This window comes from Myotis brandtii, unplaced genomic scaffold (genome assembly GCF_000412655.1).
Source record: "Myotis brandtii unplaced genomic scaffold, ASM41265v1 scaffold125, whole genome shotgun sequence".
Lineage (NCBI taxonomy): Eukaryota > Metazoa > Chordata > Mammalia > Chiroptera > Vespertilionidae > Myotis > Myotis brandtii.
In genome coordinates, this window is record NW_005354385.1 from 12,699,384 (window position 1) to 12,724,600 (window position 25,217).

General features: G+C 40.5%; 1 protein-coding gene across 6 annotated transcripts in view; it reads right to left on the bottom strand.

Annotated features, from left to right (window-relative positions):
- Positions 1-14,210: 14,210 nt before the first annotated feature.
- Positions 14,211-25,217, bottom strand: part of RBMS1 (RNA binding motif, single stranded interacting protein 1) — a 222,449-nt gene continuing 211,442 nt past the window's right edge. For 3 of the 6 annotated variants that reach the window (XM_014534114.1, XM_005859361.2, XM_014534113.1), the window contains exons 10-15: positions 24,681-24,728; positions 23,717-23,767; positions 20,263-20,373; positions 19,036-19,116; positions 17,601-17,685; positions 14,211-16,865 (exon numbers count right to left, since the gene is read on the bottom strand). In XM_014534114.1, the coding sequence (XP_014389600.1) occupies positions 17,608-17,685; positions 19,036-19,116; positions 20,263-20,373; positions 23,717-23,767; positions 24,681-24,728 (369 nt within the window). In that variant the 3' untranslated portion in view covers positions 14,211-16,865; positions 17,601-17,607. The remainder of the gene's footprint in view (positions 16,866-17,600; positions 17,686-19,035; positions 19,117-20,262; positions 20,374-23,716; positions 23,768-24,680; positions 24,729-25,217) is intronic. The other 3 variants (XM_005859359.2, XM_005859360.2, XM_014534115.1) reach the window with 2 other exon arrangements.

A 25,217-nucleotide genomic window follows, 5' to 3' on the forward strand; every position in this document is an offset into this window, starting at 1 on the left:
CCAGCTCACAAAGTCACTGAGCTGAGCTTGGGACACAGAGGTTTCATGGACCTATGGGGTTATAAATAATTTAATGTAGAAATAATGATCAGGTAAGTCAGGGTGTTTGTCCTTGCAGATTGCACATTAGATGGTACTTTCAGAGAAGTGCTGCTATGAGGTTCAGCTTTGGGGAAACAGTCTGAGTACCTTGCACAGGACTAGTCCTTATGAGAATTAGAACAAGACATGCTCCGTGGGAAGACAAATTAGAAAAAGGAGCCCTCCACTGGACCCAGCAGTCCTTTTGGTGCCTTGCTTTTGGTGCCCTCCTCAGCCCAACACACCCTGCATGACTCTTATCATGGTGTCAGGTTCATAGTCAACACACTGTCAGTACCCCCTTCCCAGCCCCTTACCATGAACAGCTAAAAGGATACATTTTGATGTTGTGTCTATTATTCTCTGCAAACTGGCAGCTTTCTAGTTCCACAAGGAAAAAATTATTAAGCTATGGCAAATTTCAAATCTATTTTTAAAAAATCAACTGGCTCTTTTATTAAATCAATCAGGATACATTTGCTGGCAGACTCTGGCTGACCTGAACTTAAATAACTATTTTGTGGCTCTTCCACCTAAAGGGAGTAATTAATGTTCATTTAGATATTTTTTCCTCCTTAGCACTTCTGGTAAACCCACTTATTGGCAAACATGAGATTTGAGGATAAGCATCAGATTTTATTTATCCATCAGACAGATTACAGCTTACAGTGGGAAAGCTATGCTCTGCACAACTGCAGGGGTGCCATTCATATGGTCATTGCAGATTTGTATGGTCATTCTGACCTTCTTGGCAGATGGCACTATAGAGTTCTAAGAACAGGTTCTTCCTTTGTCCCCAGTTGCTATAAAGTTGATTTTTCAGTAAGTGGCAGGTTAGGTACCCATGTTTGTGAGGAACTCTGCTGGGCACTGGCGTGGGGCTGGGAAAAGGGAAGGATCCAATGAAGACATGATCCCAACTTCTCCATATGGTCAAGTGGAGGACACATAGGTAATCCCTCACCCTCAACTTCAGAATAATACAGATATACTACCTTCACCTGCCCCACCCTCTCAGGTTTTGAGGATGAATGAGGAGTAAAAGACTCAGAAGGACAACATCCCACACCCCACACAGCCAGTGACAACATAAGGCTACTGTAGCTATTCTTTGGGCTGGGAGGGGTCAAGATTGTGAGATCCATGGTAACCACTGACAGGGGAGGAGTGGAGGAGAATTGCTGAGTCTGAGGGATGGAAGCCAGGGGGGCCTGAGTTGGCTGGTAAGGAAGGCTGGCCCAGGAGCAGCCTGGTCAGTTCCACAGCTGCCGTGGCTGTCCTCAGAAGCCATCAAACCAACATCCGAGACACCAGACACTCAATGATGAACTGCATTCTTGATTAGACAAGCTCAGTTCCTTCTTTTCAGGAGAAAAGAGGGGAGCTCTTTTTCAGTGTTCACAGTGGGAAGCCATACAACTCTACATGGAAGCCATTTATAGTGGTACCTCTGGTAACCCCATTTATTGGCAAACATGAGATTTGAGGATAAGCATTAGTACCTTCTCCTTAAAATTAACACCCAGACATCAATGACATTTTTATTATTTTATTTGTTAATCCTTACCTGAGGATATTTTCCCATTGAAATGGGTCTGGGGAGGAGACTGCAACCAAGGTACATACCCTTGACCAGAATAAAACCTGGGACCCTTTGGTCTGCAGGCCCACACTCTATCCACTGAGCAAAACCGGCTAGGGCAATGCAATCCCTATTATTTCATTGTGTTGTCTTTACCTGGCTTTGGTATTAGGGTGATGCTGGCTTCATAGAATGAGCTTGGAAGTGTTCTAGAAGGATACATTTTAATGTTGTGTCTATTATTCTCTGCAAACTGGCAGCTTTCTAGTTCCACCAGGAAAAAATTATTAAGCTATGGCAAATTTCAAATCTATTTTTAAAAAATCAACTGGCTCTTTTATTAAATCAATCAGGATACATTTGCTGGCAGACTCTGGCTGACCTGAACTTAAATAACTATTTTGTGGCTCTTCCACCTAAAGGGAGTAATTAATGTTCATTTAGATATTTTTTCCTCCTTAGCACTTCTGGTAAACCCACTTATTGGCAAACATGAGATTTGAGGATAAGCATCAGATTTTATTTATCCATCAGACAGATTACAGCTTACAGTGGGAAAGCTATGCTCTGCACAACTGCAGGGGTGCCATTCATATGGTCATTGCAGATTTGTATGGTCATTCTGACCTTCTTGGCAGATGGCACTATAGAGTTCTAAGAACAGGTTCTTCCTTTGTCCCCAGTTGCTATAAAGTTGATTTTTCAGTAAGTGGCAGGTTAGGTACCCATGTTTGTGAGGAACTCTGCTGGGCACTGGCGTGGGGCTGGGAAAAGAGAAGGATCCAATGAAGACATGATCCCAACTTCTCCATATGGTCAAGTGGAGGACACATAGGTAATCCCTCACCTTCAACTTCAGAATAATGCAGGTATACTACCTTCACCTGCCCCACCCTCTCAGGTTCTGAGGGTGAAAAAGGAATAAAAGACTCAGAAGGACAACATTCCACACTGCACACAGGTGGTGACAACATAAGGCTACTGTAGCTATTCTTTGGGCTGGGAGGGGTCAAGATTGTGAGATCCATGGTAACCACTGACAGGGGAGGAGTGGAGGAGAATTGCTGAGTCTGAGGGATGGAAGCCAGGGGGGCCTGAGTTGGCTGGTAAGGAAGGCTGGCCCAGGAGCAGCCTGGTCAGTTCCACAGCTGCCGTGGCTGTCCTCAGAAGCCATCAAACCAACATCCGAGACACCAGACACTCAATGATGAACTGCATTCTTGATTAGACAAGCTCAGTTCCTTCTTTTCAGGAGAAAAGAGGGGAGCTCTTTTTCAGTGTTCACAGTGGGAAGCCATACAAGTCTACATGGAAGCCATTTATAGTGGTACCTCTGGTAACCCCATTTATTGGCAAACATGAGATTTGAGGATAAGCATTAGTACCTTCTCCTTAAAATTAACACCCAGACATCAATGACATTTTTATTATTTTATTTGTTAATCCTTACCTGAGGATATTTTCCCATTGAAATGGGTCTGGGGAGGAGACTGCAACCAAGGTACATACCCTTGACCAGAATAAAACCTGGGACCCTTTGGTCTGCAGGCCCACACTCTATCCACTGAGCAAAACCGGCTAGGGCAATGCAATCCCTATTACCAGTAAAATACCAATGACATATTTTACAGATCTAGATCAAATACTCCAAAATTTTATATGGAACCAAAAAAGACCCCAAATAGCCACAGCAATGTTGAGAAAGAAGAACAAACTTGGAGGGATCATAATACCAGATATCAAGTTATACTACAAAGCCACTGTAATCAAAGCACCCTGATACTGGCACAAGAACAGGCATATCAATCAATGGAACAGAACAGAAATAAGCCCAAGCTATTATGTTCAATTAATATTTGACAAAGGAGGCAAGGACATACATTGATGTAAAGACAGTCTTTTCAATAAATAGTGTTGAGAAAATTGGACAAGTATATGCAAAAAAAATGAAACTTGACCACCAAAGTATACACCATACGCAAGAATAAACTCAAAATGGATAAAAGACTTAAAAGTTGTGAAACCATAAAACCATAAAAATAGCAGAAACCATAGACTTAAATGTAAGTTGTGAAACCATAAAAATCCTAGAAGAAACCATCAGATATCTCTCATAGCAATATGTTTGCAGATATATCTCCAAGGGCAAGGGAAACTAAGGAGAAAATAAACAATGGAACTACATCAAAATAAAAAGCTTCCACACAGCAAAAACAAAGAAACAAAAAAAGCATCAACAAAATGAAAGGGAGCACCCTGTATGGGAGAACATATTGGCAATGATACATCCGATAAAGGATTAATATCCAAGATATATAAGGAACTCAGACAACGTAAGGCAGACAAACAATATAATTTAAAAATGAGCAAAGGACCTAAATAGACACTTCTCCAAAGTGGACATACAGATGGCCAAGAGACATATGAAAAAATGCTCGGTCACTAATCATCAGAGAGATGCAAATTAAAAGAACGATGAGGTATTACCTCACACCTATCAGAATGGCTACCATCAACATATCAACAAATGACAAGTTCTGGTGAGGATGTTGAGAAAAAGGAACCCTAGTACACTGCTGGTGGGAATATAGACTGATGCAGCCACTATGGAAAACAGTATGGAGTTTCCTAAAAAAAAATTAAATATGGAACTGCCATTTTACCCAGTGATCTCACCTCTAGGAATATATCCTAAGAGTCCAGAAACACCAATCAGAAAGAATGTATGTACCCTTATGTTCATAGCAGTGCAATTTATAATAGCTAAAATCTGGAAACAGCCATGGTGCCCATCAGTAGATGAGAGAATAAAAATGCTGTGGTACATTTACACCATGGAATACTCTACAGCAGTAAAAAAGAAGGATATTTTAACCGTTGAGAATGGAGGGACCTGGAGAATATTATGCTAAATGAAATAAGCCAGTCAGAGAAAGACAAGTATCACATGATAGCACTCATGTGTGGAATTTAATGAACAAAATAAACTGATGAACAAAATAGATTCAGGCACATAGAAGCATAGAACAGACTGTGGAATCTCAGAGAGAAGGTGGGGGAGAGTAGATGGATGGGAAGAGATCAACCAAAGAACTTGTATGCATATATGCATAACCCATGAACACAGACAATAGCGCGGTGAAGGCCTGAGGCATGGGGCAGGGACGGGCCAAAAGGGGTCAATGGGGAAAGAAAGGGGACATATGTAATACTTTCAACAACGAAGATTTTTTTAAAAAGGAAGAAAAAAGAAACCAATTGCCATGAAAAAGCTTTAGGCTACCATGGAAGAGATCACGCTGCAGTGAGTAACTGGGCACATGGAGAGGCCACACGGACCATACAGTTGAGTGAATCCTAGTAAATGGCCATAGTTAATCTCACACAAAGCAAAAGAACCACCTGGATGAACCTATCCAACTCACAGAATCAATAATAAATTGCTGTGGCTTTCAAAAAAGAAAAAGAAAATAAATACAGGCAAAAGTAAACTCTAGATTTTAGGAATGCATAGTTAGGTGGTAAAATCATAGAGAAAAGCAAGGAAGTGAACACTATAACGTCTGTGTAGTGTTACCTGCTGATCCTTTAGAAGGGGTTTATGATTGTGAGGAGACTGTGGGGGGTCTCTCGAGGGAGCTCTGTTCTATTTCTCAGCTTGGGTAGAAAGCACAGCGTGCCCATTTTGCAACAATATTTTGAGCTGCACATTTATCTTTCATTCACTTTTCTAAGCTTATTTGACAATTTTAAAGGGCTAAAAAGAAAGTAGTTATTTATTGCCTAATAATTCTCAGAAAGATGAGGTACTGAGTTGAATCTTCAAGAATAAATAGGAGTTATCAAGGGAGAGGAGGACATTCTAGGACTAATACAAGAAGGGGCAAAGGTGCAGAGTACAGAATTCTTCTGAGATTTTAAAGTTCCAGATGGAGTGTGGCTGGACATGAGGCCCCCAAAACAGTGGAAATGAGGTCATGGGGGAGACAGGCATTTAGTCTTGGAGGGCTTGTGAAAGGATTTTAAGCAGGGGAATGAAATTTCAAGACGAGGAGGGCTGTCAACAGCAGCAAGAAATGCTGCAGAGAAGCCATTCAGTTAAGGATCAAGGGTTCCTTGACTTGGGAACAGGAGGTCCCTGTCCCCGATGGGTTGAACCATGCAGTGGAGAGCTGTCAGCAGACACCAGCCTGTAGCAAAAGGAGGTGGGATGGGACATAGGGGAGTGGAGACAAGTGTATTTGGCAGCACTGACCAATGCTGCAGAAAGGGCTAACCAGATGAAAGACAGATAAGATCATTTAGATTAGTGAATCCACTGTTTTCCCACAATCATAAAAGGTTATAGCACCTTTCCTTCTCAAAAACTCAAAGGCCTTTATCTCAGAGACTTCAGAATTAACTGGGGTGGGGTGGGGTATTAAGATATGGTTTAACTGGTAAGGAAGCACCCCCATCCTCTGCAAGGCTGGACTAGATCCACTTGGGAGGAGGCCCTGGAGAAATACCTGGGAATATCAGAAGGCTGTGCACGCAGTTGCTGCAGGATGTTGTATTTGTTGCCTCAGAGATGGCAATTCACTGCTGACACCTTAGAAACATCTCTGTTCCCTTAATTGAACACACATCAAAGTTGGTGCTGAGAGCTTGGAGACCAGCATGCTCAGCTGATGCTCAGGGGCCAGTGTTAGGAGGGTGATGCCAGTCAACAGAGTTCATTTCATCTTCTTTTCCTCCTCTGCTCAATCTTTCTTATATTCTTTTTCCTACCCGTCTTCATTTCAAAGTCTCTTTTCTACTTCCTTTCTCTTCTTCTTCCATACACTCATGTTCTTTCTTTACATCTCCTTTCTGGATTTCCTACTTCCACATCATTCCTGATCTTCAGTTCTGTTTCGAATCTTTTACCTTGTTCCATCTGAAAGTGAGAGGTAACAGACATCATGGGGCAAATCTATGGCATCACAAAAGGCCCTTCCTTTGGAGAACACTTACCCTGTTATGGCAGAATCACTCCTGTTCCTTGATACATGGTTCCTGTGTCCTTGTGGGCAGAGTAGGAGGAGGATGAACTTCCTCACCACCCCTGACTCACACACATATGAGAGCCTGAGCAGGGGGAGCGAGGCGAAGGCATCTGTGTGGCCAAGATGGCGATGTCAGAGACGGGAGGTTGGTTACATGCAGGGGAACTGATCAAAGGGCTAAGTTTATCAAGGAGATTGGGAGCCAGGTTTCTTGCTGTTAGAAAAGAGAGTTACGGATGTGGAAAGGGAAAACGGACCCTGTGGTGATGGACTGGAATCGGAGGTATGGATGTGCAAACATGTGTTTTTCAATATTTATAGAAAATGTAGAAAATAGAGATGTAAGTGTGTGTGCACATCTGCACCCTCCCCCTACCCCTCCCACACACACATTCCCTAACCCTGTTCACTAACAGGGCTTGGAAACAGTGACATGTCAATATAAAAAGTACACTTAGTGACCAAATATTACCTTCTACATACCATTCTTCAGTAAAAGGAACCAGGACTCTGGTGAAATGGCTGAATCCAGGACTAGAAAGGGAAAGTACAAGATGACCTTGGGGCATCTGGTGGTGCCAGAAAGCAAGGAAGTGCTTAAAGAATAATGGAAACATGTCTTAAAATTACACAGAAGTGCCCTGGCTGGGTGGCTCAATTGGTTAGAGTATCATCCCGTACACCAAAAGGTCTCATGTTTAATTCCCGGTCAGGACACATGCCTGGGTTGTGGGTTCAATCGCTGGCCAGGGCATGTATGGGAAGCAACTAATCAATGTTTCTCACATTGATGTTTCTTTTTCTCTCTCCCTTCCTCTCACTCTAAAAATCAATAAAAACATATCCCCAGTGAGGATTAAAAAAGTACACAGAAGCTGTCTTGTAAGGGGCTCCCTGGCCAAATTGGGGGCAATTGGAACATCAAATAATAATTGTAACAGATTAGACCCCATTAACTAAAGTAGGAAATCCTGAGCCCATTCTTATATAAAAAAGTAAATGAATCTATTCAAAGTGTGAGGAAGTTCACGGTACTTATGTGGTTACAAAGCACCTCCCCACAAAATATTTAACTGCAAAGTGGAAAAGAGTGACTTTATAGTGGAAATGACAGGCAGGCACCACTTTAATTAAATGATCAAAGGGAACCCCATCGGTGGGGAGACAAATAGAAATCCTCTGTCACAGGATGGAATGCAGCAAGGAGAACAAGCCCCACTTTGGCGATATTCCTGCCAAAGGTGCAGGGCCAACGGAAACTTCCAAAGAACTGATCTAAGCACTCTGCTAAATACCTGGCCAGGAATCTTCCATTGTGTCCAAGTAATGACCATCAAATAAAGACTGAGGAGCTATTTCAGAATGAGGGAAAGCAAAGACACACGACAAGTAAATGCAACACATGATTTTGAACTAGAGCTTTTTACTACAAAGGACATTCCTGGAATAACTGATGAGAATTGACTGGTGTCTGAGGATTAGATGACAGTAATGCATCGGCATTTTCCTTTTCTGGTTTTGATGGTTGTGTTGTGGCCTTGTAGGAGAAGGTCCTTGTTTGAAGGGGATAATGGAGCACTGGGGTCAATAATTTGCCCTCAAACACATCAGGATAAAAGTTCTTTCTATTGTATTGTAATTGCAACTTTTGTTTGGATTTTTTTTCTAATATTAGGAAATAAATAAAATGGCACAAGCATTTTGGGGGAAAAAGAGAAAGAGATGTTATAACGTTAAACATCAAATTGCCATTCACTGAGGAGAAAATAAGAGAAATTTTGTGTTTATGGTGAGCCACATGGGGCTATGCCTCAACATCCCTAGAGTTCCCTATGACTTCTCCTCAGCTCTTAAGAATCCTTTGATGGAAAAGCAAAGATGCAATGGTAGGTAATGAAAAGTGCCATGATCCTCCCTTAACTCACAGACCTTGCCCGGAGAAGTGCATGCCTGCCCAGATCAGCCAGCCATGGACTTGACTGCACGCTGCTGCTTCCAGAGAAATGGGAGACTGGACAGTGTCTTCGGTGTCATCTGAAATGCTCAGGAAGCAGCAGATGACTTGTGGGGTGCATTTCTCTTCTTATTCGGGGGGCCTGATGTGAAAGAGAAAGGAGCATCTAGAATGTTTGTAATGTGTCAAAACAGATCTTGTCCTTCAGAGTCAGAGCAATGGGCTTGGTGACAGGAGTAAAATACATCACGTAGGAACATTTGAGAAGAGACTTAACTGAAAGTGTCCATGATGAACCTATCACCTCACAGAGTCACTACGTGGTGCTTTGGTGTGCTGTCCTTGGCTTTCATTGAAACGCCCATGGGAAAGCATCATTGTATTGGCAGGAAAATGTGGTAGACACTGCCCGGGCCTCCTTTAGCGGTCCCTGTACAGAACTAGTAAATGCCATCTTTCTCCAGAGGATCTGGGAGGCTTCGCTCCCTTTGGTGAGAAGAGCTATAGAAGAGCTATAGATGGATGTACCTGTCTCCCCTTTCACCTTGGCTGCCAGAAAACTCAAAATTATTGAGGTTCGACTAGAGAGATGGTGGAGGCCTTTTGCTTTGCAAACTATATTCTGTACTCTTCTTACCTCTCTTTACTGCTAACCTCCCAAGCCCTCATTTTTAAATTTGTTTTATTGTGTTTTCTATAAATTGCTTCAAAACATTGTAAAATAAAAGTTTGTGAAATAAATAGAAAGTTATTGGGCGAGTGAAAGTTGAGAGAAACAGCACCTCCTCTATAAAACTAAACTAAATGTTAGGAAGAAGATCATGTATATAACAAGGATGTCAAGAAGGCTCCCTCAGTACATACAAGAAAATAAGAGACAAATCGGTAGGAACAATATTCATGGTCTTGGGCATGTGTCAGAGCATAACATGTAATGAAGAGAATGTGATAGGATTCCTACTGAAACTTTTGGGAAGAAAGTAATAACTGTGGGTTTTTAAAATATAGTGGAGGGTGTCAGAAAACTACACAGGTGTTTACAAATCCACAATCTGGCATGTGGAGAACATCTGACCAAGGGTAAAATAAGTCAAAATGACATTATTTGGAAAGTATCCTACACCCCGCTTGACTGAAACAAAACATGATACATAATCCATTATTTTCAGAGCAGTAGTGACAAAGGAACATCAACTCCTTAGACATCTGCCCCAGGTCTCATCTGGCAAGACCAGACCTACCAAAGACTTCATGTGTCTGCCGGACAATTTCACCTCTCAGAAGGCAGAGCAACCAGTGAGCAAAAAGGGCTGCTTTGGAGTGATTTCTGATGAGTAAAAAGGAACTGATTAGTAATGTGGAAATGAGAAGACCCTCAGGAGAGTGTCAACGTCATCTCGGCCCCTTCACATAAGTCCCAAAGCTCTTTATTTAGATCATACTTCTGTTACTTTTCTTTATAATATTGTCACTTATATATTGTGTCTCCTCACAGAATGTTCCTTGAGGACTGGAACCACATTCTGTCATCTTTGTGTCTTCTGGTGCATGATGTTTTAAAAACAAACAAATAATCAAATATGCCAGATGGGAATATAATACACCAACTTGCATAATTTCAGGATGATCTGACAATTTTTGTGAAAACTTCCTTTTCCCGATTATAACATGTCATTATAGAAAAATGAAAAAATTTGAAAAAGTATTAATGTGAAAACACAAACTTCTCACAATCTTTCCACCTATAAAGCTAAGCATTTTTTAAAAAAAAAATCCTCACTTGAGGATATGTTTTTATTGATTTTTAGAGAGAGAGAGAGACATCGATGTGAGAGACAAACATTGGTTGCCTTCCATACTTGTCCTGACTGGGAATCGAACCCGAAACCTTTTGGTATATGAGAGAATGCTCCAACTGAGCTGCACTGGCCAGGGCTACAGCTAAGCATTTTGAAGTACCATTCATATTTAAATATTGCTTCATAGTTATGAGCATACTGTATCTACTATTATGTACCTAACACTTTCCCTTCACTTTATATCCTGAGCATTTTTCATGCCATTAAGATGTCTTTATTTTTTTAAAAATATATTTTTATTGATTCCAGAGAGGAAGAGAGAGACCAAGAAACATCAATAATGAGAGAGAATAATTGATTGGCTGCCTCCTGTACACCCCACACTGGGGACTGAGCCCACAACCTGAGCATGTGCCCTCACCGGAAATTGAACCTTCTGGTTCATAGGTCGATGCTCAACCACAGAGCCACACTGGCTGGGCAAGTCTTTATTTTAAATGACTACATATTTAATTGCGTGTCTGTTATAATTAATCATGACAAAAGATAAAACAACATAGAGATTTTAATTGGCTGCAAGTTTTAAGAATTGTGGTGTGCCTGAGAAGTCAAAAAGGAAACCACTGTGCCTGTAAGAGGATGGGCTGAGCTGGGAGGTAAGTGAAGGCTCGGGATCCCTTTGTGAGTTCTGGGTTTTACCCTGAGCCACCTGTGGTGCACTTGGGGTGTGAGCTGGGGGAGTGTGGAGCCAGAGGAAGTTACCACCATAAGCAATGTTCAACCCAGAGATCTGTAGAGCCTGCAGTTTTCCACATTTGAGGAATGACCTACTTATCTGATTTTAAAAAATTGTTTTATAAGTGGTCATACATTAAAATAGACTTTTGGTGTACAGGTCCATGGATTTTAGCACATAAATTGTGTAACCACAATTAGAATATAGTATAGTTTCATGGCCACCCCCCCCAAACACACACACACACACACACACACACACACACACACACACACACACAAACCAACAAAACCACCCTGTGCCATACCCCTATAGTCACATCCTCCCATCCCTTCCACTCCTGGCAATCACTGATGTGTTTCTTGTCATTATACTTTTGTCTTTTAAAGAATGGGAATGACCGACTTACTCCACAGCATCTCAGTTGGCAAACGTAAGGATGCTAAGTAGAAATTACATAGACACAATTTTGACTCCTTCCTTAAGCAAGTTTGAGAGCTGTTCCAAAAAGAATGCCAGGTGAGGTGGGAAGTGCCCACTCACTAGAGGTATTCAAGCAGAGAAAGTGGCTTCAGGGATACTAGAAGGTAGGAGATACCTGCAGTGTATGGTTTATGATCTGTATCATCTATAAATGAACAATTGAGTAACTGGATGAAATCTCAGTCTCTAAGAGTCACATTTTAAAAAGATGAGTAATAGCGTTAAAGTCTGTTTAATGCCACCTGTTTTCAATTCTGAGCAACTCTAAAACCTGCCAGCGCTTTCATGGGTCTTTGAGTCACGAGGTCTGGTAAGGTTTTTTGGCGTCCTTGTGCCTTAAAATCACATTTAAGTTACTCCCCAGTATGGGCAACAATGGTCTTGATGAGAAAGCTGCCTGCATTGGGCAATGGTGATTATCTGTGCATCAGTTCTTACAACTAGCCCCCAATTCAAGAACCCCGTGACCCCAGGGGTAGATGGAGGAGCACTGGGACTGTGAGGCTGGGACAGAAAAGGAGGCACACTTCCCTCCTGCCCCATTTCTCTCCCTCGGAAGCTTGCAGATTGAATATCCACCAGCAGCCCTCCCTCCAAGGCCATAACCCAGGGCTGCCTGGGCGGCTGCCTTAGAGCTCACAGTTGAAGAAGAAAACAAAATCCTCCCTCTAGTGGCTCAAGTGAAAACACCCTCTGGCCCCACAAAGACCCAGGAGACACTCTGGAGTCATTTCACAGGGTTGAAATTCCATTGCCTGGCGGTTCATCCCACACAGAGGGATGGGCACAGGGCACTGCCATTCAGCTGTGCCAGGAATCCTTGCTGGGGCTCTGGGCACTCACCTTGCAGCCCCCACTCCCCGCTGCCATCTGGCATGGCCACCAATGGGGGCATCAGCGTGCTCTTTGATGACTGAGTAGTGGTGACCTCATCACATTGCTATTTGAGGGGAAGAAACTGCCAAGTTTTTCTTAAACCCTGAGCTCAGAGTTTTCCTCCCTCCTCCCTCGTTTTCCCTTTTCTGAAGCTTTTTGGTGGTTGGGGAAAGTGGTGCTGGTGACATGCCCATAACCTCTCCCCATGAGGGAGTGGGATCTCTTCCTTTTTGGCTATTCTAGTGCAGTGACAGTATCATCAATCAGACCTGAACCTATTTGGAGCCTCCCTCAGCCTGGGAGGCAATGCCTCGCTCCTAGTGGACATTTAATCAGTATTTGTGAAATTCAAGAGGGGGCACTCAGGCTCCAGTGGATTTACCTGGCGCCAATGCCCATGAAGGGTATGGATGGTAGGGGTGGGGGAGGAAACCTGGATGCCAGGGACCAACTGCCAGAGCTTCCTCCCTCCCTTCCAAGCTGACTCAATTGGAGGCTGATCCCAGCCCATCTTAGACAACGGGGAAATTCTGGCCCCTGACGATGACCAACTAGCCATGGCCTTTTAGCAGGCGTTTATCCCCAAAGGCTCTGCACTGCCTCTTTCTATGGGAGCAGTAGCTCTTTCTGAACCATCATCACTTTGATTTGGTCCATCTCTTTGGCACAGAAAGGTGATCTTGAGAAGTGCTACTAGTTTCTGTGTAAAGGCAGCCACTGGATGTCTCAGGACTCCAGCGACAGAAAGCCTTCTTTAAAAATATGAGAACAAAAATAAGGCCAACAAAATGGAAGGTGCTTTGGTTGTTGGTCATACAGAGGCGGCTGGAACAGAAAGTGAGGCAAACTTCCCTCCTGTCCGACATCTCTCCCTCAGAAGCACTGGGTATCATCAGAGGACCCTGTGTCCTTTTCTGAGCCAGCCACTGAGTACCAGGCTTTCTTGGCTCGAGCAAGGGAGGTGCTCTACGCCCCACATTTCTAGTTCATATTCAACATCACCCACATTGCAGGGGGGCGTGTACAGGAATGGAGGGGATGGATATTTTTCTTGCTCACTCCTTTCACCACCAGGACAGAGAAAATGAATACTGCACAGCTCTGCTAAAACACTTAATCTGCCTTGGGTAGAAGGAATCAATTTCCTGTATTAAGTGCTTCCCATAAAACAAGGGTTATGGGAACGAGTTCTCTCTCCCCCATGAATGCTGCACCACAGCCTCCTACTGGGAACCGCCAAGGTCACTCAGGAGGCCCACGGCCATCAAGGCAGGAAAAGATTGTCTTAAAATCATCTTGAAATCCTTACCTGGGTGCTTGCTTGATGGGACTCAGTTTTTATTCTGTCCTCCTTGCTGGGCAATGACAAGCAGTGCCATAGTCAGAGGGCAGCAGGAAGGAGGAGGGACAGAAGACCAAAGGTGCACTTTTGCTGAGATGAAATGTGGGGAGCTAATGGTTAATGTCTCTGGTCCCTGGACACAGATTTAAATAACCCCAAAGAGGGGCATGAGAAGGTTTTTATAATTCTTTGGGAGAAAATATATTTCAAGTACACATTGAATCTAAAATAATTTTCAACTCACTTTCAAACCAACCTACTGAGCTCAAGGAAGGTCATCTAAAACTCTGACACACTTTTAATCTACTTAAAAAAAATTGACAGGAAAAAGAAAATTTCAGATGTTTTTTATTCAAAGGTTCTCAAAAGAAATAAAACAGAAAAAGCTAACAATCTGATCAAATGTACAGTTCAAAAATGTCTTTTGGCGTTTAACAACAAGTCCTAGGAAAGAAAACTACAGAGTTATCTTGAACCGGACAAATAAGTTACCACTGGCAAGTTTGTGGCACTAGTAAAACAAAATAAAAAATTAACTCTCTTGATCATATAGATATCTCTATGAAAATCTTTTTTTTTCAATCTGTACAAAAGGTCTTTCTTCATAAATTAATTTTTTTTTATAATTTAATGGCTGTCTACTATGTGATGTTTAACTGACTTTTTTTTTTTTTTATGTACAGAGGTTATGTTTCCCAAATCTTACCCAGACGAGTATGGCACTTAGTTCAGACATTTCTAGCAGCAGATTTGCCCTCCCCTCTAACTGAACTATCAAATTTCTGTCTTAACTAATGCAAAAATATCAAGTAGTGAGAGACCCGGGTTTATAAATGTACTAGGTACACGGAGGGCACTGCGTTCAGTCTGGACTTTCACAAAGCAGGAATATTCCAGGGAGCATAGAACCAATAATACCACAACTTTAAAAAAGGAAACAAAAACAAAAACAAAAACACATTTCTCTTATGACTACGTAATTTTCAATAGAATCTACACTTCTCAGAGCAGCAAGGACTTTTGAAACTATGAAATGTCACTGACATCTAGAATCAAATACAAGCATAAAATTTAAGAACTAAAAAATACTCGAAAGAAATAACTGCTTAGCCCTAGCTCCTGAGCTAGGAGGATTTGGTCTGTGGAAACAGGGAGGGCCAGCAACCTGTCCCAGCACAAAAGAAAATAGACTCTGAGGTAGATAACTGATCACACACAGTTGACCAGACAAGTACACAGTTTTGGAAGACAACTTAATTTACCGTTGCTTTTCAAACGTATGCAATTATCTTAATAAAAGAGCTTTAATAACAGTGAATCATCTTGTATGTACTAAAGTAGAAATAACTGTGTATTTATGAATCAGGAATTTCATAGTTTCAAAATTGGTTTTTCTTTACACTTAACACTTGTAGTGACGATGTAAAGTGTGGCACTGCTTGGATCCAAATCTTCCTTCATGCTTTTTTGTTTGTGTGTGTCCATACATCAATTAAAATTATAAAACCTAAATGCAAAGGTACAAAAAAGGCACATTCTCCTAACCGCAAACTGGTCCGGCAAAAATAAAGAGCACAGAAGATGTGATGCTGAGACAAGTTGGAGCTACTGGTTACTGGCTCTTCGGTCTTTGGTGAAGTTACCTTTAAAAGTGCCAAGTAATTTTTATTTCTCAAATTTACGTAATAGAGAGAGGAGAGAGAGAGAGAGAGCTAGTAGCCAATCGTTTTGCTTCTATCCATATCTCAGCTCATGTTTGAAGATAAATCCTTACTTTTAGCTTTTGCCATTTAGTTGCAATACCAACATCTTTCTATTTGCCAGATCTCAGGCCTAATTCGCATTCTAAAGCACTATCATTAGTATAAAGGAAGGACAAAACATTCGGGGACTCCCCTCCCCCACCCCCCACCCCCAGTCCCAACACTACCTACACTAAATCTAGAACATCAAGTTAGGTTTTTGTTTTTTTTTCCTGAAAAAAGGCAAAAAAGACTTTACATTGCATCATACAGCAGATATCCTAAATCAGTCAAACTATCAGAGGAAACTGTTGGCATACAGCCATACAAACAATTTACCCTATTAAAAGTTCCCCAGTCAGAAAATGTGTTTCACACAAATCGTTTTTCCCTTCTTGCATTTCACTACCTTACACATTATGTGAAAAATCATTAAAAACACCTACTACATATTTAAAAAAGCCAAAATTTCAGCAACTTTTATTGACTACCTTTTAAAAGCCCTATGCTGCTGTTTTACAAGGCATAATAGACCAGCTCATTTGGTCAAAGCATTCTACATCATTAGTTTGAACTAACTTTTACTGAAACAGCTACAGCATCAAAAGAGTTAAGGCAAATTGGAATTCATAGAAAAGGATAAGACACTTCACACTACATTGAAAGAAAAACGGAAAGCGAAGAAAAGAGACACAGACGGCAACACTGAATTACAGCAACACTCGCACTGCAAGCACAGAACACCGTGGGTGAAGTCGGACTAGTGAAACGTCAGAAAGCCCATTTCATACAGCGGGAAAAAACACAAATTAAACACAAAATGAACAAAACCACAAAAATCCGGTCATGCACTTGGATAAGTCTTCATGGTCTTTGTGCATACCCAGAAAATTGAAGTTTTCTTTTTCTTTTTTTTCCATTTTTTCTTTTCTTTTTTTTTTTTTTTCCTTTTTTTTGCATTGTAACATTTGATAAAAATTTTTTTGGGTTTTTTTTTTTTTTGTATTTTTTTTTTTTTACTAAAATAAACCTGTTCAGGGGAACAGCTACTAGATGAATTTAAGGGTTTTATGCACCTTATAGAACTTATAGCAAAAATAGTTTTAGTTGATTTCATTATAAATAACGTTTTCAAGAACCTGTGCAAAACTGTCAATAATTTCCTAAAGCACAATTGATCAGAAAAATCCATGATTGTTCAGCCTTCACACCCTTCTTCATGTAAGAACACCCTTCTGTACATCTGAAAGAGAAAAATAAAAGACAAAGGCTTTTGTACATTTGATAGACTACACCACAGAGCTTTGTAATCTCTTTTTGGTTTTAAAGATAAAGGTGTTTAGAAAAGGCTGTGCTCATCCCTGGCAGTAGGCCAATAAATGCAAACTCTGGAACTGAGGGTCACTTTCTACGCTTCGGGTCCAACTTTGAAATCTGGGACCTGCAACATACTTTCGCCAGAACAAGAAACCCAAGTTCTGTCCAGTTATTTTACTGCAATCTGCATGGTAAAGTAAAAAGGTTTGAGATTTGTGGTCCAAGTGAGAGCTGGTAATGCAACTTCTCAATCTCCTAAGTCAAGATACTGCTAACCTTGCAATGCTAGATTATGCAAACTCTTGTGCTACATATGCTTGAGCTTGTGAACATTAAAGTAAGATCAATGTAAAATAAATGTGCTGTAGGACAAATCTGATGCCTGCTGTTTTCTAATGTTACACATTTTGGGGGAGAGTTAAGAAGGGAGAGAGTAAATATATATTCGGCTTCAACATAAGCGCCTTTTGGAAAGAATACTGAATTGCAAATCCACAAAAACCACTGCTTTGAACATTTTGATAACATTGGATTCCTTAGCCATGATCACAGCAGTGTGAGGAAATCTCAGTTATCCTAAGTTCCATCCACTTTGATAAAAGAACCATTAGATTTTTCTCCTGACCTGAGCCCTACAGTGATGGAGACCTCTCCCTCATACCTCACAGTTACTTATTGGGTTGAAAGGTATATGGAGAATGGTCATTAGACGTCTCTACAGCCACCTGCTGCTGACCACTCGCCTCCTACAACAAAGCAGAACAGATGAGACATGTGAGCAAATGAGATCCAAACGCTGCTGGCCAGGTCTGACTGAGTCCAGCATCTTCAAAACAAGCACTCTTTAAAGTGATTTTTTTTAAAAAGTGATTTTCTTAAGGTCATGTAGAACTTTCAAGGTGAATTATTTCCCTAAGAAGTTCAAATACCTGGTGGACCCAAAGAGCCTCCCACCCCACATTTATGAGTTGTCTTTTCACACCAAGCTACAACTTATCAAACAAATCTCTTATCCCTTGGGGCCAGATGTGACTTGAAATTCAGTGTTTTCAGATTTTAGGATCTGAAATATGGTATGCATAAGCAGCACGTCACTGAATATACACAGTGGGGTCCAGGGCTGTACCTCACAGTCAACCACATTAACAGGTCTGCACTGGAAGACATAACTATGCACAGTAAGTGGAGAAAAGATCTGTGTCTTGCATCAGTTTGGGTTGGGTATTGCTGTGGGTCAAGTTATTTGCTAAAGTAGTTACAAAGAGAATTTTTTGTTTTAATGCTTTTTGTGTATTTCAGAATTGCAGATAAAAGATTTTGGGTTTTGGTAACTACGATTGTCAGTAATTGCACAAATTTAAATCGACCAGCTGCAAACAAAACAATCATCCCCCTCACTCCCTCCATCCTCCATATTCAGCCACAGTCCTAGGGCTGCTTCTGGAATTAGAACCTATGGGATCTGCTTGGAAGGTGGAATTGATTGAGTTGATGAATTTCCTTGGAAGTTTAAGGGTACTTTGCTGGAAAACGCTATTTTTGTCCAAGCTTAATTCAAATCTTAATTTAAATGTCAGACTTATTTCATGTCAATATTGTATTAGTATCTTCCATAACAAGAACAAGGAGTTATTTAGCTATACAAACAGCCTCTATGAAAACAGGTATGGTTTGTTCCTCATCCCTCTAAAAGTTTTGAAGCATCAGCTTTTTTTCAAATATCTCAATTATAACTGATTTTGCAATTATTATGATTGATATACTAGTAATCTTTGGTACTAGGATTACTGACTCAGCTTTACCTTAATTTGCCTGTAAGCACCATTTTATAGGAGACAAGATAGAGCCTTGAAAGGGAAATGAAATGTGTTACAAGCTTAGAAAATGTTCTTGGGAGTCTTGGAGGTGTGGCCTGGATGTCACTACGCTAATTTGAATGCAGAGAATGACGATTCATAGTTAAAAATAACTCTAGGTATATCCTCCCTCTAAACTGAAATCTTTATGCAAATGTGTGACTTGATCGATTTTCCTTTGAATTTCATCTAATTTACCCATTTCTGAAACTATTCATTGCCAGAATGGTCTGTACCAACCTCAACAGGAACTGCCGTCGTCTGCACGTGTGTGTACTGTGGCAAATAGGCTCCTTGCATAGCTGATGTTGCAGGCATGTACTGAAAAGAAGAGTATGGTCAAGATGGGCCAGGACAAGCCATGCAAAATTCTGAACACTTGGGGAATTTTGAGGTGGGATGACAAGTATTTGGAAGTCTCAAAGAAGAAATGTAAATGTGCTCAAAATTTAATTAGTATACTAACATCACTATATCATATGAAAGGCAAAGCGAATGCTTTCTACTTTTTGAATTTGTCAAAGTAAAAATCCCACCTTTCTTGGAATTTCCTAACAAAGAAGCACATGGGTGAAGATCATTAAGGTTTTATAATCCTCAATGAACATCATTAATGTGCTATTTTAAAAGCTCTCTTCTCAAAGGGCCTCATTATTTCCCAGAAGCCCCCTGAGCTAGTATCCAGAACTGTCTCACTAAGTGGAGACCCAAGGGGTAAATGACTTACTAGATCTTTAACAGGTCACTGCAGAATACGAAGTGGACCCTTGCTGACAGGCATCCGTTTCCAAAGGCAGGAGAGCTTTCTAGCCAACCTCATTGGAGGTAAGTGGCCCGTATAAGCCTCCACAAGAAGCCGCTGCTAGCTTTGAGTGTAAGTGGGGAAAACACCCTAATACCCTTTGTTCTTTTAAGCCACCATAGATATGGTCTGACTTAAAAGCTCTTGGTTGTTTTATCCAAACATTGCCCATATCAACCCTGGAAGTTAATTGGGTGTGATATCAGCTCAACTTCAGTGCCCAATTAAGTCTCCTGGACTCTGGGGAAATAATTCAGCATAGAGATAGATCATGATTCAATGTCCCCAAATTCCATAAAAAAAATAAGTGAGGAGAAATCCCTTGTCTTTGCCACCATGTATCACCTTCATCTTTTGATTCAGGAGACCAGGTCTGCCAGAATGAATGAACAGGACTGATTATTGGGGCTGGGTAAAGTCAAGTATGGGTGCTACATTCTGGTAAAGAAGAGATACTCAGGGGACCAACTTTTAGTTCATCAATTAATCAAGAAATATCTGAGTATTTACTATGAGGAAGGCAATGTGTATGTGTGGAGAGGAGGTGTCAGGAGGTCAGACATTTTGTTGACATCACAGAGCATGTGACTGAGAGGGAAGACACAGGCTGCATTAATTTACACTCTTCTCTTTGCCGAGACAGATGATATTAATTTGCCACCTACTGTTCCGGTGTTGCCTAGTGACAGATGACTCATCTGCTGGGCCAGAGGGTTGATCATAGATGCGGGCTGTAGTGACATGGTGTGCTCCATTGAGGGAGTTAACACGGCACCCTGGGAAGTTGGAGACAAGAGCCATGCAAGATACATGTTAAGACAAGAGGGAGGGAGTTACAATTCTGTAATCACTTTTTTTCAAAGGAAATGCCTGTTTGTTGAGGAATGTGAAACAAAAATAACCTCCCCTCAAATTTGCAAATGGCATAAATTACCTCCTTAAACTCTTCTAAAGTGTATTTCCTGAGACTTTTTAAGGAGCACTCACTTTATGGAAATCCCTGTATTAACCACCTCTCCCTTTACCTTCACTTAACTGTGAAGCAAAGCTAGTCCAGCAGGAGGAGCTGTACCAGAAAATTCAAACTATTTTTGGCTTGCTGGGTTACAAAAGGCTTAATTATTTTTTAAAATACATGGCAGTTGATGGTTTATGTGGCCACAAAATAATATGCTATATTGAATATTATAAATACCGTGTTTTATTAAAAAAAGTTTTATATAGAAGGTCATTGGATTCAAGATCAAGATCAAGATCACATTCTTCATTCACTCAGTGTTTCCCAGCACTTTCAACTATAATTTGGGGCCAGGACAGGGAAACTGATTCAAATATAATGAGTAAGCCAATTTCAGATTATTTGACTTCATATTTTAAAATTCTGATCATTAAAAGTAAAATATAATTTAAAAAAAAAAACAGAGAGCAGAGGTGGGAAAAACACCAGTCACCCACTCTCTCTCCCCCACATCACTGTGAGCACCGTCAGGCTCCCACTGCTGCCCAGATTCTAAACTTGGCATGTTTTTACAGAATTGCAATGAAGGCACATAAACAATTACATACCCTGGGTTTCTGCTTTTCACTTAACATTTCATTATAAATATTTACCTAAACTACTGCATAACTGTCATTATCACAATTTTCAAAGATTACATAATGATACACTGATTGCATAAACCAAAATTTAATTAATTCTATTTTTGAATTTTTACATTTTCTCTAATTTATCCTATATAATATTCTTATGGATTATATAATTCCTCCCACTTTTGCAATCATCCAATGGCCTGAGAATACAATTATTCTAACACTACAAAATTAATGTTAAGGTTTTGCCATCACTATACTGGGCATATCCCCTAAATACAGTTATTTATTGATATTAGATGCACAACTGTGGGCCAAGATCAATGTGCAGGCACTTTAATTCTGGCTGCAGGCAGTCCAGATCTGGTGGGAAAGGAAATGAATCCTCAGACAGGAACCTTTTGTACACTACGTTCTCCTTAAAGATGTTCAACTGAGCTATGTGCAGCTTTGGCTCTAAAAGTTGCCAAGAAAATATAGATGTGTCAGAAATAGTTTGTTGTTAATACATTTCATAAAAAAATTATGAACCAGGAGGGTCACGGTTCAATTCCTGGTCAGGGCACATGCCCCGGGTTGCAGGCTTGACCCCCAGTCTGGAGTGTGCAGGAGGCAGCCGATCAATGATATTCTCTTATCATTGATGTTTCTCTCTCTCTCTCTTTCTCTCTGAATTCAATAAAAATATATTTAATTTTTTTTTTCTTTTTAAAGGTTTAATGTGCATCCTCAGAGTGAGTGTAACATAGAAATGACTCAGAAGCCCAGAATATGCTGAAGGAGTTTCCTGCTCATTTTTCCCATTCATCTGTAGGAACTATTATAGCAGGGAGCCCCCAAATGAAAAGTGAGTTCATTTCCAGCACTTTACAATAGGACAGCACAAAGGACCAGGGACATGGGCTGCCATGAGCGTTTGTATATGTGGGGGTGTAAATGTGCATACATGAGTTGGCATGTATGTATGTGGATGCATGTGTGCATATAAAAACATATGTGTGTATGTAGACACAATAGCACAGAGCTTTTCTCCTGTGTTATTAACTGACCAAGTTTTATTTGCTTCTTCAGAGTCATCTCAGCAACTTTCTATTCAGAACTTACCCCTGGACTGCTGTTTCATACACATGATCTTACATTACATAGTGTCCTCTCTAGGTGTCAGGAAAGAAATTCCTGTCTCATCTTAAGGCCAAGAAGACTGTGCTCTTCCCAACCAACTGATCTGTTTTTATCTTATGAGTGCCGTGAGCTGTACTGCTTATCAAGACCCCATTGTGTGCCTGGCTGGTGTGGCTCAAGGGTTGAGCACTAACCCATGAACCAGGAGATCATGGCTCAAATCCCGGTCAGGGCACATGTCTGGGTTGAGGGCTTGATCCCCAGTAGGGAGCCTGCAGGAGGCAGCCAATCAATGATTCTCTCTCATCGATGTTTCTATCCCTCTCCCCCTCTCCCTTCTTCTCTCTGAAATCAATAAAAACATATTTTTAAAAAAGATTCCTATTTTGCGTTAGTTATTAGAAAGCTTAGGGTCAAAGGTGTGGCCTTCTCATGGCAAGCATGTAGGGCCGAGTTGGGCATTCTTAGCCTTTATTGTGTGTGATTTTGTTCTCCACCTTTATTTTTTCAACGTTAAAAAAGACATTTCTTTCTTTTAAAAATTTTTTCATTACATTTTTTTATTTTATTCATTTTTAGAGAAAGAGGAAAGGAGAAAGAGAGAGAGATAAACATCAATGTGAAAGCAGAACATCAACCTGGCTGGCTCTTGCACGTGACCCAGCCAGGGACTGAACCCACAACTCTGGCATGTGCCCTGACCGGGAATTGAACCTGTGACTTTTCAGTGCATGGGATGACGCCCAATCAACTGAGCCATACTGGCTATGGCTATTTTTTTTCAACTTTTTAAACCCATGTTTTAATTCAACAACCTAGATTTTATGTATTTTTGAAAAAAACATTAAAATATACTAATAAAGTGAAGGATAACTTCCTCAACTAAAAGAAATATATTGTATACATAAGTGCAACAAATGATCATGTCACTAAGAAATCCCATTTATTTACCAAAGAAGGTGTTACTACTTTTGTATTTATAGTTTCTGTGGAGAGGCTAAGAAACTCCAATAAAAATCTCTAGATTAATTTTGACACTGTATACTTGCAATTAAATAGAATGTTAAAAATGAGGGTTTCATCGCAAGTGCTGCTAAAAATTAGCAATTAAAAAAACTCTTACAATTTAAACAATTTAAAAAGTAAAAAACTCAATTTAATGATCTCCTACAGAACTGGTAGGAGGAAGAAAATGGTACCCATTCTCCAATATGATATATTCTAAGTTCTGACAGACTGCAAATTTAACGTATTGTTAACTACCAACTTGTTTTAAGACAAAGGTGATGAGAGTTTTATAATGAGCTTATACATTCACATATTACATGCTTAAAATTTCCCAGAGAATGGTTTTAACATGTACATGGTTTACCTTCAAAGCACAAAGACATGATGATGACAACTTACAGGGTGCTGTAGGATATATGGTTGAGGTTGCATCCAAGAAGGACTTTGCACCTGGAAAAGGGAGGATTTTGAAAGAAACATTGATTTCCATTGGAATGCTACCTATTTCTCTAGAACTCTTTTAATCATGTTAAAATCGACAGAAGGAAATTAAGGAAACAATACTATCAATGATTAAAAAGATTATTAAGGCAGTTAGAGTTCTTGGCAAACTGGTCACTCTGAATAGGATGAAATGATTATTTAAAACAAAATTCCTTTACTGAGGTGTGTGAGTATCAGGCACCAAAAAGAAAAAAGGTGATAAGACATGGGCCCCACCCTCAAGAAATTTACTGTCTAAAGCAAGGGAGATAAACAAGTAAAGAACTCCAATCAATAGTGAAAAGTACTATCATCAAAGTATGAACTAGATGCTTCAGAAATACAGATGAATGAGAATTAATTCCAGCACATCTTATTAGAAACTAACCCATAAAGTATGTGCTTATTTAAAAAGAATAATCAAATTCAATCCCTCTTGGATCCCAGGACATTTGCTAGGTTTTAGAAATCTTGTTTGGTGGTCAACAATTTCTAGCTAGTGTGGAAAATAAAAATCTGAAATTCAGATTTAGAAAATGAAACTTCAGCAACTAGATCATGACATCGACAGTCACTAGGGCATCCACACAGCAGACCCTCTTGGATTGAGAAATAAGATGTGAGAGTCAGGTTTCGTGGCAGAAAAGAAAGCAGTCTGCCGTTCCAGAGAAAAAAAACAAAAAACAAAAACAAAAGCAAAAACAGTCCATTTCTTGATGCCCAGAGCTTCCCTGAGACTATGTAGTTTTTAGAATACGTTTCAGTCTGTAATTCTTAACAACAAAACCCTCCTGTGTCTTATCCCCTGCTGTTAACTTCAGAGGTTCTATAGAGAGGATACGAGGGGAGAGTCATGGGGGAAGAACGTATTAGGAATTACCTTGATAGCAGAGCCCCGATACTTGTTTTCTCTGGTTTCCTTTGCCACCTAAGGCAGATCAAAGTTAAGTGCTTCTGCCTTGTTAACATTTCAGTTATCTGGACTGCAGCCTTTCCCCGTCGGGGTATTGGTGGTTTCTTGCGGATGCCAATTTCTCAAATCCAATTGTATAAGCATATGGTGGTTTAGTGGAGAAAGGCCCACTCCAACACGGGTACAAGGCCTTCACTGAATAAATCATGGGGAGGCGAGCAGCTCCAAAGAGACCCCAATTTGGGACAGATGCTCCCATTTTTTAAATATGCTTCAGTGGTCTTGATAATCTAATATAGCATTATGGGGTTAGGGAGCTATGACATCTAACCCAATTTTCTTTTTCAAGCAGCCAATCAGCTGCTGTCAATGACTAGTCCTCATTTTTCCCCTAACTATAAAATGGGAATAATAATCTATGTTCTATTATTTTTCTTTTCTTTTTACCATTGATTCTTTACACTGTTTAGTTCATGGAGCCCACTGAAAAACTGCTGAAAGATA